General features: G+C 38.1%; 1 protein-coding gene across 1 annotated transcript in view; it reads left to right on the top strand.

The window, feature by feature from the left end:
* Positions 1 to 18,284, top strand: part of ELAVL2 (ELAV like RNA binding protein 2) — a 130,563-nt gene that overhangs the window by 49,165 nt on the left and 63,114 nt on the right. Inside the window, exon 2 of the mRNA XM_032636308.1 lies at positions 10,370 to 10,613. Coding sequence (XP_032492199.1) covers positions 10,385 to 10,613 — 229 coding nt within the window. The 5' untranslated portion in view covers positions 10,370 to 10,384. The remainder of the gene's footprint in view (positions 1 to 10,369; positions 10,614 to 18,284) is intronic.

Raw genomic sequence — 18,284 nt, 5'->3', positions numbered from 1 at the left:
CTTTTGTAGAAGAATGCGAAGTTAATCCAATTTCTATGTTGATTACTATTTTGTCTTAATTTAGCAATTCAAATTTATCTGCCTATACCAAACAAGAACTCTGCTACAAAACTGTGGGAGTAGTTGATTTTATTCTTATTATGCTCATAACCTATTTTAGGTTCTACAGCCAAATAATGGCGTGGAAATTAATAATGCCCCCTGAGGTTGGAATGATTCATCACTAGATGGTAGTGTATTCTAGCCTATAACCAAGATTGAGCTAACCCCTGGCTTAACCTTGACTATTGTGGAGGTGTATAAATGACCCTGTTGAAGAATATGGATTTTCAAGTTTAATTACATTTCACAAAAATGTAACTTATTCTCGTTATCTTCATCTACTTTGTCTTTCACCTATTGGGGTGAACTTTGAGATTTCTTTTTATTTTGAATTCTGACAGCTTTAAGGGGCTGTCGTAGGTTACAAGCCAATTTCTGACATGCTATACTCTTAGTAAGTAGTTTCATCTTTTAAGTTATTCTGAGTTTTTAAAAATTTTGCATTTTCTATTAAATGAATCACTTGCTTAATTCTTTAAAGAATCCATATAAAGTGAATAACTCTTGATTTAATATTATAAACTCAGATTTTCATATGTTGGGTTTTCTTAAGGAGATTCCCCCCACCCCCAAAATAAGACACAACTTTCTATAGAAGTTTAATCCCTTTCTTAATCGTCATGTATTCCTAGTGCCCAGAAAGTAATAAATGAGTTGGTTTGTTTGAATGTGAACAGTTAGAATCTAAACCAGTTTCTTGATAATGAATTTAAGTAGTTTACTGATGTAATTATAGTAAGTACTATAGTAAGTAATATGTTTCCTCCTGCCTAAGTCCACTTCTCACCCTGATCGGGGTCACTGTCATTCTACATCTTGGTTACTGCAATTATTTCTTGATTGATCTTCTTGTTTCCACAGTTGCTTAGTTCTTCCACACAACCATATCCAGTTTATTTTCACAATAGCCACGTGCTACTGTTTTTGCTCAAAACCTTTCTGTGGTTTCCTTTCTTTTTATGGTGACCTCTGATGGGGTTTAGGACACACTACCCCAAAGTACGGTACCTTGGCATATTGACTATCTTAAGCTGAAGAAGTTTGAGAAAACTGCAGAAGCAGAAAGGTTATTCTGACCGTCTCTCTCTCTCTCTTCTTCCCTGAAACAGGTAATAAAATTCCCATGTGGAAGGTACCCTCCCTGTACCAGGAGGAAGGAAAACATTCCTATCACCCGTACAGGGATTTGGGACCTGGAAATCTGTATATGAGCAAACCTTGTTAAACTAACCCATATCTTTTTAGTTTAATCCTTATCACTTAAGACCCCCAGCCCAAACCCCTTTGTCTTGTCAGTTCTTCACAACTTTATTGTTCATTTATCTAAAAGGTATATAAACTTCCTGCTCAGATCACTTCTTTGGATCTTCATTCTCTTGTGAAGATTCCCATATACATGCACAGATTCGATAAAATTTGTATGCTTTTCTCCTGTTAGTTTGTCTTTGTCAGTTTAATTTGCAGGCCCAGCCAGAACCCTAAGAGTGTTGAAGAAAACTTTTTCCTCCCCTGTACCTCCAAGATCCTATGTGGTCTGGCCTTATACCTCTTAGACTCATCTCCCTCTGGCCTCCTCCTAGCTTCACCCTAGCTGGTCTCTGCCTGGAATGCTTCTCTTCTAGATATCCCTATGGGGATGTATTTATTTACTTTTAAATCTGTAACAAATAACCATGAACACTTGGTGCTTAAAAAAACACAGATTTATTATCTTACAATTCTGAAGGGCAGAGTCCCCTGATGTGGGTCTCCTGGGCAGTCATCAAGGTATTGGCAGGGCTGCATTCCATCTGGAGCTGCTAGGGGAGAATCTGTTTCCTTGTCTTTTTCAGCTTCTGGAGGCTGCCCACATTCTTTGGTTGATGGCTCCCTTCCATCTTCAAAGCTGGTGACTCTGGGTTGAGTCTTTTTCAGGTTGTACCACTCTGACACTGACTCTCCAGCCTCCCTCTTCCATTCATGTGGACTCTTCTGATTACACTGAGCCCACCTGGATAATCCAGGATAATCTTCCCATCTCAAGGTCATCTGATGAGCAACCTTAATTCCATCTGTATCTTAATTCCCTTGTCATGTAACGTAACATGTTCAAAGATTTCAGAGTTTAGGATGTGGCCATCTAAGGTGAGCCGTTATTCTGCCTACCACAAGGGCTGGCTTAACTGTCCTTTAAACCTTGGCCGAAAGCTCACCTTCTCAGTGAGATCTGCTGTTTAATACTGGAAAGTATCCATCCTCCATCTCCACATTTTCAGCACTCTCACTCTGCTCTACATTTTCTTTTATTCCAAAGCACACTTATTTCTAGCTAATGCACTGTTTTATACATGTGTACACCTATTGCAGATGTACACTCCAGGGTATTTCTTCATTGCTGTATCTCAAGTACCTAGGACAGTCCTTAGTTCATGGGAGCTGTGAACAGATGTTTGGTGGATGAATAGATGAGTGAACAGAGTGTGAAGATTAAGCCAGTCTTCTTCACTGGATCTTTGTTTTCCTGTTGCCCAGCATAGAAGCCAGATACGGACCTAGAATGAAGGAAAGGACTTGGGACCGACCCCCTAAACTCACTTACTTTACTCTCTAACTGCAAAGCTTTAAATTCTGCCAGCTCTAGAACTACAAAACCTCAGAAAGACTGGCGTCAGAAAGACTGCAGTTTGTCTGTAGGAGCCATAAAGGGCTAAGAGACAGAGAAATGTTAGCATTCACTGCCAGAGAACATTCTCCCTGTGACTTCTGCAGCTGTTTGGTGCAGTGTCTCTGGCAGCTCTTGGACCCTTGTTAGCCCCAAGGCCAAAAATCTGAGCTTGACAAGGCTGAGGAATCCTTGGAGCTGGTGAGGCAGCTAAAATGGTATAGGGGGTAGGATGGGGAGTTGACAGGGATTCCAGGATTGAGGAGCTCTCTTGAAGTTTAAAGCCACAAACGTTTATTACTTTAGGAATGACAAAGCGAAGTGAAGAGGCTTAAAGAAAAACTAATGGCTTATTCTTAGAGCTGACATGTCTGCCCCATGAGTGCTTGGTTGACTCTTCTGTTGTTTTAATTCAGTAAAGCCAAATTGTATCCTGAAAATGCCACTTTAGTGATTTGAATGGGAAAGATAAAACATTCTGTAGGAATGGTGTCTGTTAGACAGATGACCCCACCTGCTGCTTACCCAGCTCTCATTTGTGAGCTCTCATTACTCACTTCACTGAGTATTTCGAGAGCTTTAGCTACTTGCCTTGAGTTCTTCAAAGGAAGATGCCTTTTGGCCAAGGCTGCTGTCGTTATCTTAGTGGGTTCTGCTCTTAAACTTTAAGACAAATTGCTTCCTTTCATCTTGTGACTTGGCCTTTAGAGAGGTTTGGTGTCATCTGAGGGAAGGCTTTGCACTATACTGATTCTGCCCTTGTTCTGTATTGCTCAAGGTATTGAGAACCCTCTAGCTGTAAATAAGTATCCAGACCAAGGTCACTTTATCCAGGCCAGACCTTCTGAGTGTGAGAGATGTTTGCCCTTTCCCCTAGCTATGATTCTTTTTAGAGATGTTACCTTTTGTGTTTGCTTATTACATTTTCTAGTTTCTATCAAATTAAAACCATTTGAGATCCACAGCTTAATTATGATGTTTTTAAGTACCTTTGAGTTAAAATTTAATTTTTTCACATTTACCTGTACTTCTGCTGTTTTCTTGAAGTTAGACCCAGATTCCAGATGCCACAGCTCCATAACCCTGCTGGACAGAGGGTTACCATGTTTTTGGATTTGTCTTGGCTTCCGGCTTTTTTGTCGTGGGCATATGGTCATAATGGGCTCTTGAAATAACAATCCACAACTGATCACTCAAAAGATAGTTTCCTTTTTCGTGCCATTGAACAAGAATTTGGATTTCAGTGGGTGAGGGTGGCTGATGGAGTGTGCCAAAAAATGAAAATATGCTTTCCTAATTATCGATGGTTTGAAGTACTTGAAGTGAGATAGAAGAGCAAGCTACCAAGTTTGCATGTTATTTAGAAAGGTGATTGCCCTTTCAAGCTCCAGTTTTTTAAAAAAGGAACTACTCTTGTCCTTACATCTGTTTTTGAATGCTTAGTCTGTACAAACCCCTGAAATGGAAGTGGGATAGGTATGACTGAGGGCCTTCCAGGCAGCTGGAACTGCATGAGCAAAGCCAGAAGAATGTATGGTTTTCAGTGCACTGTGACTGCATGAAGGACAAGGAGCAGTTCAGATTTTCAGATGCTTGAAGAAGTGGGCTGGTAAAAGCAGTTGTAGAGGATCTCAGATGTTTATACTCTTAATAATATAAGTAGTTTGTACTTTATTTGATAGGCAGCAGAGAGCTGTTGAGAGTTGAGGAAAATCTACCTGGGAAGAGTGTAAAGTGGGGATTAGGATGATGGAGGGACCTTTTGGGAGGCTGTAATTTGGTGGTCCAGGTAAGAGATGAGGGCCCAGATCAGGATGGTATACGTCACAGAGGACAGACAGGCTGGTGCAGATAGGGCAGGCCTCACCAGGGTATGTGCAGTGACCCTTTCAGCAGTCCTGCTGTGACTTTAAACCAGAGGTCTGATCCCTGAATCAGGTGGATTCTAGGTCTTGGAAACCTTTTTTTCCCCTTGCAGACAGTGTACTTAATGAGAATTCTCAGACTATATTTAGTATGTTTTTATTTTTTTATTTTTTTTAATTTTTTTATTTATTTATTTATTTATTTTTTTATTTAGTATGTTTTTGATTAGCCATCTGTCTTGTTTGGTGGCTGTCTGAAGGAGGTTTGAAAATAGGAAAGAAGCTGATTACTTTAGTTTTCAGAATTTTTTATTAGGAAGTTTGGAAAATAGAGACTTTTCTTTTTCTCTTCATGTGACCAGGAAACTGTTAGTCCCAGCTATAAGAAGTCAAGCAGTAGCATTGGTTTCCTAAAACCCATTATTGTAAGAAACTTAAGATGTGAAAGTACATAGAGGGCCATTTAAGTAAAAAAGGAAAAAAATTCCATTTAAAAAGTCTTTATAGAAATTTGGAAGTAAGCTATGAGTGAAAACATAAAGGCCACTTCCTCGCCTGTCCTTCCACTCCCTTCAAAATCCATGCTCCCTGGGCTTCCCTGGTGGCGCAGTGGTTGGGAGTCCGCCTGCCGATGCAGGGGACGCGGGTTCGTGCCCCGGTCCGGGAAGATCCCACATGCCGCGGAGCGGCTGGACCCGTGAGCCATGGCCGCTGGGCCTGTGCGTCCGGAGCCTGTGCTCCGCAGCGGGAGAGGCCACAACAGTGAGAGGCCCGCGTACCGAAAAAAAAAAAAAAAAAAAAATCCATGCTCCCACCAAACTAACAACTCATCATTATCTCTCGGAACCCAGGGAAAGTTTAGAATATTCTAGACTGATCTGTGCTCAAGTGTCTTTTCATAAATTATTTCATGGAGAATAGCAAGAGTTAGTCTCAGTTGACACAATTGATGTCTAAATTAAGAGGCGAACATATATTGAGACTTTTTTTTTTAAGCTTTAAAATTAATGGTTCTTTGTTGCTGGAATATGGCCTTTTATTTTCCTTCCAAAGAGTTTCAGAGCCAGTAGAATCTATAAATAGTGCACAGCCTGGTTGTCTGTGGTAGATTGAGTAGAGCAGAATTGCCTGTCCTTAAGTGAAGGGGAAGTAGCTTTACATTTTTAGTAACTGAATTGTTGGCCAGCATAAAGGTAAGGGCCATGTGAGCAACTTATTTATAACTTCCCATAAAGGTATGTGTCTGCCTCAAGCAGAGAAACTGTCTGGGGTGCTTGAAATGTAAAAGTGCAGTAGAATCATTTTCCATACACAGCCTTCCTAGCTAGTTGGTGCAATAAAGTGATTGCTCGCATCCCTGGGGCTTTCAGAAAGAGGGGTGTCAATAGATTAGCTCATTAGCGTCCGCTTCCTGTGGAATGGAAGGGATGAGGCGATTAAATTCGAATCTATGGTTTTACGTAGTGAAGAATGTTGAGGTATTAACTCCTGAGAGTATGGAGGACATAAATTTAAGCTTGGTTTAACCTGTTAGGTGTGGTCCTCCTAACTGTTCTACCCATGTAGTCTAACCACAATTAGGTTCTTGTCAAAATACTTGATGGCTATGAAAGCACTTTATTTTTTCACAGGTTCAGTTCAACTGTGTGTGTTTTTTTTTTTTTTTTTTTTTTTAAATGACATAGAATCAGACTGAATTCCCTGGTAACAGTGGGAGAAGGGAAGAAGAGTAAAACATTTTCATGGCATCCCGTAAAGTATATGTTAAACCCTTTAGATAGATGCTGGAAAATGGAATCTGTTGTCACATGTTACAAATTTCATCGCACTTGCCTCAAGAGTAAATAACATACAGCCAGGTTTAACTCTAAGGATGAAATTTTTATAATCGTAAATATGCACATAAAAGACATTTTCAGCCCTCCTTTGTTACTCATTTATTTTCATAGACCGAGTTTTTCTGAATATTATGTTGACCATTTAAAGCATCTGCATATATGGCTAAAATGTAAACCTTGGCTTTTGTGCCAGTATTGTGGCTCTGTTTAGTATTTGGGCAAGTTGTAATAAGTGGTAAATGGCCCATTAACTATATTGGAGGCCTCATAGCAACACTCATTTCAAATTGTGCTGGGTTTACAATTTACATATTAAAAAATGTTCACTTGATTTCGTTCAGGGACAAAGCTGACATCCTATATAAACATTGCTTCAAACGATCCTATTTATTGGTCCAATTATTTCAATTAAAAGATGCTGGTTTACTGCCTCTTAGTATATGTGAACAATTCTCAGCAAAACTGTTAGAGATCCTTTGACTATAGTGGCAGAAAAATCTCACAGGGTTTTGATTCACTTTTAATTTTAAGTCCCAGGATTAAGGATCATTTATTTATAGTATAATGTGACAGTGTGGGCAAATATAGCTTCTCTTAATGCCTTTCTGATATTTTGGGGAAAGAGTGCTTTTATGCAAAGCATTCACTAATGACTGCCTTTTCTCACTCTAAATATAATTTCATTCACATTTCCTCCCTTCTCCCACATCCTTAAGAGATAGGACAGCATGCAGCGTTTTGCTTCATTTTATTATTAAAAAAATTTTTTTTTAAGATGTGGTTTCAGGTAGTTCTTTAGGATAGATGCCGAGGTAACTAGTTAATACTGTTTTAAGATCAGGCTCTTAATTAAAAATGCTTAATTTGTGCAAGAAAACTACATGTTAAAATGAATTTGGAAAGATTAGATTGGAATTGCCTCAAATTCAATTAAGCCACACTGCATGGACGTGCTGGGAATATCAATACAATCACTGTAAATTTTGTACAAACTGATTTGTTGCATTATCTTGCTCATCTAACATACGGTACTTTTTGTGTCCATATTGCAGACGGCAACTCCAAACTAACATGGCAGTCAGACTGTGTGATGTGGCTTCTCTGCTTAGAAGTGGTTCGTGGGCAGCAGAGCCTTGGACCGGGGTCTGTGGGATTTTTCTTAAATTCTGTAGGCTACTTTTTTTTAGCATGTTGCAGGAGTGCTGAGGCCATACCAAACACTTGAACTTTTCATTTGGCGTACTAATTATTCTTACATTTAACCTATTGTGGTATGGCCATCATTAGGATGTAAAGCACATTGCAATTTTAGTGGTACATGTAGCATCAGAACCTGCTTTTGTATGTAACTTTTTATTATCTTATTTAGGATTTAGTACAGCCTCAAAAGAGTGACAAGCTTTTTTAAAAAAAAAAAAAAAAGTTTTGGTATGGTCTGAATACTAAGTTACCGTAATTCTTTACATTCTGTTTACTATGTATTTTTTTGGTTACTAAATTTTGAAGTTATTTATAATTCCTGATGCTTAAAAAAAATGTCGAAATTGTAAATCTGGCTGAAAATTATTTGCCCAGTAACTGTTGAAAGAGTTTGCATTCTGTGAACAGTTGTGTTGAGCCTATCAATGGAATATGCATTATTTGTAAAATATAGCACATTAGTATCATTTTATTCTGAGCAGATGGTCCTATAGCTGAGAGATGCTGTAATTTTCAGCGCACACAGCCTACTGCAGCTGTTCACTTGAATGTTGGCTTAGGAGCTCATTCTTGCCACCTGAACATGGAAATAAATGTGCAATTAAGTGAGGAGTTGTTTGTTGTCCTTGCTAAATCCTGCTAATTTCTGTCAATGAACGCTTATATATTTCAAATGCCATCCCAGTGAGCTTTAGTCCGAATCTCTTATTTGGGTCTCATATAGTCTCCACATATACCCTAAGGTTTGAATAGTGATTTGTTTTAATTGGCCTTGGCCACTCTCATCTTGTAGCTCATTGTTTTCCTAACTGCTGGGCAGAGGTTAATCCCACAAGCATTTTGCTGTGGAAAGAGTGACCCATGGCTAATATTCTATAAAGTGAAACAGTTACGGTTTATTAGGAAATCTGAAACCTCCTTTCTCAGTGTCAGATAAGTTTGTTAATTATAATAAAATGCATATCTTGAATTGTTTCGGGTTTTTTAAAATAGATTTCCAAAGGTTCCTTTATTTTCCTTTCCCCCCCGCCCCCAAAGTATTCTCTGAAAATACTTGCTCAAGAGAGGTAGCTTGCAGTTTGCAGAGTAAACAACCCATTTCTTTGAAAAGGAGATGAAGTTATGGAAGGGTTATAGGTGGTTTGGTATTTCATAGATAGCCTGGATTTTTGTCTCCTGTTTTTTATCCTGATAACACTGATTCTTGTCCAGTCTGACCAGTCTCAATCTGTCCTATGCTGGCTTCTTTTATAAATATCTCTTGGCAGTAGAGATTTCTTCCTATTGCTTATCCACGGTTGTGCCCTTTTATTTTTCTTAGGCAATATGCTTTTTAAAAGACTTTTTTTCTCTTTTCTTGTAACAGTCTTTGCCTCTACTTTGCTTTTTTTATTTTACCTCAAATTCTTTGCCTTTTATATGTTAAAACTTCCCTAAAACTAGTATCCCATCTATTCAAAATTGTCAATTTTGAGAAGTACTTCTTTGTGGAGCTGAGAGATGGATGAAATATGAAGGATAATCCTTTCAGTGAGGCTTTGATTTTTTTGGATTCCCCTACAAGCTTGGCTGTCCAAAGTAGATAGCTATTGGAGGATGGTTTTAGAGAATTTGGGGCTGTGGTTTGTAGCTCTGTTGCTCAAAGAGCATAGGATTGGTTTTTAGGAAACTAGATCCAAATTTGCTTACTAAGTGATTTTTAGAGTAGCCTGAACAGTTTGAGGCCATTTCCCCCAACTCTGCTATTTATTCTGTATCTGGAGTTTATAGATACCTTATCACTTGCATTTTCAACAGGCTTACATGCTCAAATGAAAATTCCTTGGGCTCGTCTGTTTGCAAAAGTTGATATATTTACATTGTTGTTTGGTGGACTGGATAGGGATTTTTTAATTTTTATTTTTCCTTTAAAGTCAGAGTCAAGGCAAAATACCATTTTGAATTGTTTGGGGATTTTATTTTGACGCTGTAGGTCAGCTACCTTGTTGGTGATCTTTAGCTGCCAAGGTTGACAAGAATGGCTTGTTAGATTCTACAAGGTACACTAAGTACTCAGTTTATTCCCCAAGTTATCCTACAAACCCTTTTGACGCCCTAACATATAACATTTGCTATTTTCTTATTTCTTACCAACGATAGAGGTATAAGATATTGTCAATTAAAAACATTTTCAATATGTAACCAAAACAGTACATGTTGACAAATTTATATTTTTTTAAAGTACTCTTGCTTCTTGATTTTAAGTTAATGGATGTGTCAGTTTTAGAATATTTGAACTTTTAGGCTAACTGAATATCTCTGCAAAGTTAGGTAGACCATTTTTGGGGGCTTGTTTTTGGCAGCATGTTGAGCACTTTTATTTTCTGGTATTTTTAGTCAGGGTTTAATTCTATGCACTTTGGTACTAAATTTCCTCAAGTCTGTGGACACATAGCAGGTGAGTAAGGGTATGTGGGTAGACCCAGAATGCGGTTCTAGAGAATGTTAAAGATTTAAATTGTGCTTATGTGCATGTATGGAATATGTATGTGAAAAGTACAATTGTGATCTTTAGTCGAATAGCTTAATGTGAAGTAAGAATTGCATAGGTGTCGCACTTCTTGAAGCTTTGTTGTAATTTCAGCTGAACGACTTGTGTTTAGTGACAGTGTTTAAATTCTTCGATGGAATCTCTAATAGTTTGTGAAATATGAATTCTGACATTTCTTATCTTCTGTTTTTAGCAGGTAATTGCTGCCATGGAAACACAACTGTCTAATGGGCCAACTTGCAATAACACAGCCAACGGTCCGACCACCATAAACAACAACTGCTCGTCACCAGTGGACTCCGGGAACACAGAGGACAGCAAGACCAACTTAATAGTCAACTATCTTCCTCAGAACATGACACAGGAGGAACTAAAGAGTCTTTTTGGGAGCATCGGTGAGATAGAGTCCTGTAAGCTTGTAAGGGACAAGATAACAGGTATGCAGTTTTATGTAAGGTTCCTCACGTGTAAAGGATTGTGGTTTAAGGTATGGGAAAATAAGTTTACTGCTTGTAAATGATTCAGTGCTCGAGTTTTACACATCTAGATTTTCTCTCTGTTTCTGGCTACATCAACAGTATGAAACTTAGTTTTAAAGAGTTTTAAGTTTTCCTTTTAAAGCATCAAATAATATAAGAACTAGACTTTTTTATAATCTGAACTATACAATAACATCTTTGAAAAATGCTTTAAAGGTGTGTGTGTGTCTGGAGCAGCAAGTATCATGTTAACCTTTAGTTTTGAGATCTTTGAGCTTACATGATTTAGCATTTCAACAATGAAATACAAGGAGAATTGGTTTTTAGGAGAGGAAAAAACCTCTTAAAATGTCCTTTTTCTTAAGTCTCTATAGTCCTCCATTTGTATGGCCAAGTAAATGGTAATATTGACATTGTCAGTACGTAAATATTTGTACTGATAAAATTTGAGTTTGGTAAGATTTTAGCTTCTGGAAAAAGTGGTGTATGAGTGCTCCTCTTATAAAGATAAGAATGAAAAGATGAGTATTTAGCCTTTAATGATGGTATATTTTGAATATTGGGTAGTGGAAAATCTCCTTAGTGTTCTGTAAGATTTGACTAAATTTTTAGAATAAGGCAAAACCTAATTAAGGAGAGTGTTCTTGGCAGAGAAGGGTTAATGCTTCCTGCGGGAGTTGTTTTTAAACACTGAAAACGAATGAAGTGTAGACAGACTCTAGCTTTTTCATGTTACTGTTAAATTTGAGTGATGGTGTGTATTAAATGGCTTATAACCAAAATATTAAGCTAAATATTTGAAATGAGGAAAGGATACTTAAAGGCAGTTTTAGGAGTTGGACGAGGAGTCTGAACTTTGACTGGTCATATGATGTTGGTCACGTCAACCCTTGGCTTCAGCTTTAGGTTTCCCTTGGTATAATGAGGTAGAAGGCAGAGGAAGGGGCCCCTAGCTAATTTCTGAGGCCAATTCTGACTTTTTCTGAGATGGTACCTTTAGCGGTTCTTTTATCAAGACAACAGGGCTTATTGTCTCCAGGGTGACTTAGAGCTGTCACCTGGGCTTGGCCTCATAGTCGTATTTACTTGAGATACAGATTGAGGTTCACAGAGAGAATTTATTCATTAAAATCAAGTAAACCAAGTAAAAACTAAGTAAAACCTGGTTGTCATCAATCCATACATAATTATAGTGTAACTAATTATGTTACTTAGATGTTCACCATGATTATCAGGAAGGTTTCTTTTTTGTTTTTGAATATTGATATTTGAATGGATGAGATTTTTCCATTTCTTTTTCCAAAATCAGTGTGAGCAGCATATGTAAAATTTATACGTGAAATTTATTAAAGAAACAGTTTTTGAAAAGTTGGGAAAAGTAGAGAACAAAGGCTTTTTATTACATGTGTCTGTCCTGGTACTGAATTTTATTTTATGTTTTTAGCAAAACAGCATCCTTTTATATGTGAATTTTGCAGTCTCTTCAACATAAATGTGATAAATGGTTTGAAGATTTTGACATAAATGATGAGATTTCTGGTTTGATTGCTTAGTAGTTATTCTTATTATTTAAAAAAATGTTGCTTGAACTAGGCATAAAGGTCACATTTTTTGTTATGGTAGATGAAAACAGTAAACCAATCATACATCCTTTGTATTAGGCATTTCCCACAGGAAACATTGCACAGATTTTCATCTCTTACCTCTGGTCAGTCTTGAATTATCTTACTCTTCTGTAAACCTTTTACTAGAGCTATTATGTGGCAAAATTGGATAAATTTGACTTCTGTATCTTCAGACCCTTTGCTTCTCTGGCTTTGCGTGGAGGATGGTAGTAATAGAACCACAGCACATGGGTAATCTGAAAGAGTACCTGGTTAGATACTTAGATACTGGCAAAGTGTGTTAACATTTGTTGTCCATTTCTTTCACTCCCTCACCCCATTGCCTTTTCAGGGAGAGCTGGATAATGGAGGTTTCCACCATAGTGAAATTTCTGTTTAAAATCTCTCATAAGCTGAGTACCCAAGAAAATGAACAGTGAGCACCAAGGTCAAAAGGTGTTTTTTCTAAGCGTAGTTCCATGATTTAGTCATAAATATTCTTCAAAATAACTGTTGCACTGGCAGACAAGTTTGAGAAAAATCTGTACTCTGTAGTTTTTAAGAACCATATTGCAGATCATTAACATGATAAAAACTATTAAAATCCTGCAGTGAAGAAACCAGTTTGATTTACAGTTCCCCAGTCTTATTTAATCACAGAACTCATGGCGGGGGGTGTGTGGAAATACCTCCTTGACACTAGATTTCCATCGAACGTGTTGCTTTGGAAGTCATTTGTTAACTGGTTATCAGAAAATCTGTAATTCTTCCATAAAACCTGTTCACATCAATAAAATATGAGCATGTTTCATAAAATGAACATCCATGATAATGAACTATAAATTAAAAAGTTGAGTAGGCACATCGGAATACTAAGGACCTCTTCTAGTAACCCTGTTTTGATTTGGCCCACTAATGTCTTATTCTTGGTATATGTTAAATCAGTATTTAGACGGGTCTGAATTGTTTAGCTTCAAACATAAAATTACCTTAGATTTTTTTTTTTGTTATTCTGAGTTTCTTACTAAGTACTTGTATTGAACAAAATAGTATAGTACATAGATTTCTAAAACTGGGTTTTGAATTGTTGCACTTGGCAAAGTGGGCATGTCTTCTGAAGAAGCTACTATTAACATATCTCTAAAAAGGTTTTGAAAGAATCTGTGGGGATTTGGACCCTGCCCTGTGGCATTTAGCATTAGTCATCTTGAGCAGTTTTTCAGTATATGTTTTTAGGCTCAGGGCAGAGTTTCTCAGTCCCTCTCTAATTATCCAACTTATTCTACCTCCTGGGGAGCTACCAGGGCAGCTCCTGGTATCTGATTTTGTAGGAGCGGGAGCATTAATTGATTGGGTTGTAAGAAGACTGGGATCACTCTGTGGGAAGAAAATTTAAATCCCTCCTTCTCACTTTTCTTAAGTCTTTCCTTACTTACATAGTGCTAAAACTAAGAAACTGTATTTCAGGCACAAAATACCTAGTTAGGAAAGTATGTACCTCTTTCCTAAGTCCTAAAAGAGAGTATATCATTTTTAGATTGTGTCATTGTTAGCAAATTAATGTCACTATTTTGATAGAATGAGGATTAGGGAAATACATTAAGAAATGTGTTCAGTTTCAAATACAATTATCTTCTCTCTAGTCGAAATTCTATTTATTATGTTGTTCATCAGGCTTGCTTTGGGCTTATGCCAGCTTTATGCTTCACCCTGTTTCCTATCTATAGGCATTAATTATGAGAAGCTAATGCTGTTTGTACAGCTTAGCTGATGTCGGTCTGTCCCTTTGAGTTCTCAAATGCACTTCAGAGTCCTTGACACCTGCTGATGCTGCAGGAGTGAAATGGATTTTATGAAGCAGGGAATGAATAATAGAGCGTTGAGAGTCAGAAAAACCCTTGAGGTGACCTTAGCCAACCCCCTCGCTGACAGGTGAGGAGAGGCCCAGCTTTGTTGACATGTTGATTCCAAGACTACACATCTATTAAATGGCAGAGCAGGGACCCTAATTCTGGTTTTCTCCTTCTTCCCTAGCATGTTTCCTCCTTGCCTTTGTTGGAGGGCCAGAACTCACTCTTTAAAAGCTAAGCACAGGACCAGCTGATGAATTTCTAGTGAGACGTATAACTTGTACAGGGGTCACGAAGGGGCATCTTCTGGTGAGTGGTGAGTCTCCCACAGGAGGAGAGTGGAAGATTTTTGAGGGTCAAGGAGTGAGGGATACATAAAACTAATGAGAGCATCCATGCTTCTCTAGAAACTTTAAATCTATGGTTGTCAATTCAGATAGTCTAGCCCTGTGGTTCCCAAGTCTGGCTGCACACCCTTACCTGAGGGAGTTTTAAATAATAAAGGCTTCAGGGCTTCCCTGGTGGCGCAGTGGTTGAGAATCTGCCTGCTAGTGCAGGGGACACGGGTTCGAGCCCTGGTCTGGGAGGATCCCACATGCCGCAGAGCAACTGGGCCCGTGAGCCACAACTACTGAGCCTGCGCATCTGGAGCCTGTGCTCCGCAACAAGAGAGGCCACGATAGTGAGAGGCCCGCACACCGCAATGAAGAGTGGCCCCCACTTGCCACAACTAGAGAAAGCCCTCACACAGAAACGAAGACCCAACACAGCAAAAATAAAAACATAAATAAATTAATAAACTCCTACCCCCAACATCTTCTTAAAAAAAAAATAATAAAGATTTCAGAGGCCCTGGGAATCTGTTGGCAGGAAAGCTCCCTAGGTGATTTGATGGGCAAGTGAGCAGTTTGGGGAATCATAGTCTTTATGGTCAGTAGAGTACCTGCATTGGAATCGCTTGGGATGACTGTCCGAAATGCAAGTTCCTGGGCCCTGCCCAGATCTACCTGTGGAATCAGTCTCTGTAGGTAGGACCTGGAATGTGCCAATTACCTGGGAGTTACTGACTTCTTTTCCTGAATATTTTGCAGGGAGATAGAACCAGGGATTTCCAGGTTTATCTGAATTCTGGCTGGAGGTGGGTGGGACAGCTGGGTGTAACTGCAGTGCCTAATTGTATGGCAAACTAAGTTTCAGATGCTGTTCCCTCCCCAGCTTTTGATCTCCTGGGGGTCAGGACTAGAAACGTTGAATGTAAAAGTCACTGGGCTGTGTCTTTACTGAATGCCTGACCTGTCCTTAAAAGAGTGTGTGCGTATGTAGGTATGTGCGTATGCACATATGTGTCTGTAAGTGTGTAATTAGTTTTCACGACTCCAGGATAGCTTGTTCTGTAGCTGTTAATTTTCCTTCAAAAAGAGGAGATAAGAGAATTATAGTTGAAGACCTCAGGTATTGAGTGTTGCTCTTTTTAGTTTTGATGTGATAGCTTCATTCTTAGCCTAGGAATTGCTTGAGGTGCGCCCTATGCTGACTCCATAAGCTGCCAATTAGAAGCTTTCAGACAAAATGGAAAAACAAAGGCCAAAACAAACATATAAAAATACAAATTACAGGGGCCCAGAGGAGGGGAGGGGCTTTGCAGATGTAGCTTATCTGTGGACAGGCAGTGCCTTGGATGGTAACACAGACCTCTTTTTTTTTTTTTTCCCCCTTCCTGAGGGCCCATGGGGTAAAAAATCTCATATAAAATGTGAGGGTTCTTAACTTATGTCCCTGTTGCTTCCTGAGAACTTCAAAGTTAGTTTTAATGCTGGTTTATTTTATGAGGATAATGTGATTTTCAAACTTTATTTTGATGACACGATATTTTCCCCTCCTCTTTTTAACAAATATACTCTTAGCTCCTCAGGATTGAAACAGATAAGTGGTATTTTATAAGTCTAATGCATACCTTCAAATTTAATAGCATTTATTTACTGTGATGAAGTCAGTCAATCACAGTGAGCCCAAGGCTGTGATGAACACTAATTTGAAAATGTGGTTGTGTGCATCAGTTACAGTCTTAAGGTCAGCTGTTAGTTGTAGGCATCCATAGTATCAAGAGATTAAGAATTCTGATTCTTGCAGACAGGTACTTGAAAAGATCTGGGCGGTTGGGTGAGTGGGTAGGTGGGTGGTGGTAGCTTAATAAACACCTCATTTTGCTGACTTTGGGTGCTATTTAATTAGAAATTTGGCAGAAAGGCTGGGTGTATGCCCAGGTATTCACAAAACAAGATAACTTGGCAGCGCAGGGTAAATGCCGTGATGCCTAGTGTATTAACTGTGGAGTATACATTTGAATATGGCTGTCTTTAGATATTAGTGGCTAAATTTGTATAAAATGAAATTTATATAATATGAGATGAAATTTACTTTTTTGTGGTATTGAAGAAACTATTTGTCTATTTATCAATATATCTTTAAACCACATTATTTTTCCATGTACTCTTGTTTCTTCCATACGTCATGACTAATCAGTCATTTCAAAAATTTGATGTTACTACTTGATGTTACTGGTTTTTATAAAGTTTCAGGGAAAAACTTTAAAATTTATTCTTTCAGGTTTATTTTTCTCCACTCAGACCTAACTTGGATGTTTTATAGAACAATTTTCAAAGTGTCAGTCTTGATTAATTTAGATGAAGGATTTCAGGATGATGAAATTAGAAATTTATATGATTTAAGAAACCAAGTACGTTTTTTTTTTCTTTTTTTAAAAAAATCATCGTCAGGGAGGAAAAGCTTTCCTCCACCCTCTTAGTTTAATTTGCAAGCCCCCAATTACTGAACCTAACAAAAGATAGGTTATACAATGTTATATGTCCATTGTATCTCAGTGAAACTGGGGGAAAAAGGGATTAACAGGAGAAGAGGCAATTCAGTTTTTAGTAATATTTCACATGCATTGGAGTTCACAGAAAAGAAGTGAAGCAAAGAAGTTGTTAGACTCTGAGGCTTACATACCATTTTAACAAAGCAAAGGGGGTTTGGGTTCTGAGGGTGGGTAAATTGTAGGGGAGTGACCAAGAAAATATATAGGGGGAACTAATGGAAGATGAGAGCTATTTTAGCAAGGTTTATCTATGCAGATTCATCTTGGTGCTGACTCTCCATCCCCAGTGGTAAGAGTTGCTCTCCTCTTCCTGGTATAGGAGAGGGGAACACCTTCACAAGGGAAATTTATAACCTGCTTTTAGGCAGAAAAGAGTAGGGCAGAGAAGAGTACTCTTCCTGCATCTGTTGATTCTTAATTGCCTTTAACTCAAAATATTCCTTATGCTTATAACTGGCATATTTGAGGGGTGGCAAGGCATATTCTGACTCTCTTCACCATGAAATAAGTTTAACTCTCAGCAGACTTAGAAGAGTTTCTTCTTCTGATAGCCTGTGGTAATGAAACCTTAAATGACTAGTTTCTGGGAAGAAAAACATCTATTGTGAGGATATGGAAAAGTTTGAAAGAGAACTGTTCCTGATTAATTTGTAAATCATCTGGATTTTTGTTTCTCTGATTTCTTGATGGTGATCTTTGTATTAATTTGTTTTATTCCACTAGAAGGAAATGAAGAAAAGTATTGTAACTCTCAAGAGCAGGTTGCACAGTTCTCCAGCAGCTTTTGAAGACTATTTACTGTGAAAATGAGGTTGAACCTGTTGGTTAAATGAAGTTTAGGAGTTTTGATTCTGTGCTTTCTTGGCCCTTGTCACTGGGACATTTTGCCAATAGGTTAGGAACATAGTGTTTTAGTGCCCTTGACCTTACTGCGTCATTAGTTTGATACAAAACATTGTTAATGTATGCAAATTCATAGAAAACAGAATACAGTTGAAGTTCTTTTGTAAGGATTCACCCCTTGAAATTTAGCAAGATATGAATGCGTGTGTGCTCTTCGCTATTCCAGACCTTTCCACAGTGTTTCTTCTAGTTTTTGTTTACTTTTACATCAGAAAAAGTATACGTACATACATATGTCTATACATCAGGTGGTATAGAATAGAAACCATTTTCAATTTATTACTTAGTGGCTGTCATCATAATGATGGAAAAATGTAGATGAGAAAAAGATGAACTAAATGGAAGAACATAAAGAACAAATTCTGATCCAGGAATCCTTCTTCTTTTTAAAATC

This window comes from Phocoena sinus, chromosome 6, assembly GCF_008692025.1.
Source record: "Phocoena sinus isolate mPhoSin1 chromosome 6, mPhoSin1.pri, whole genome shotgun sequence".
In the NCBI taxonomy this organism is placed as follows: domain Eukaryota; kingdom Metazoa; phylum Chordata; class Mammalia; order Artiodactyla; family Phocoenidae; genus Phocoena; species Phocoena sinus.
The sequence above is the reverse complement of the archived record's forward strand: the minus strand, read 5'-3'. Positions and strand labels throughout refer to the sequence as shown.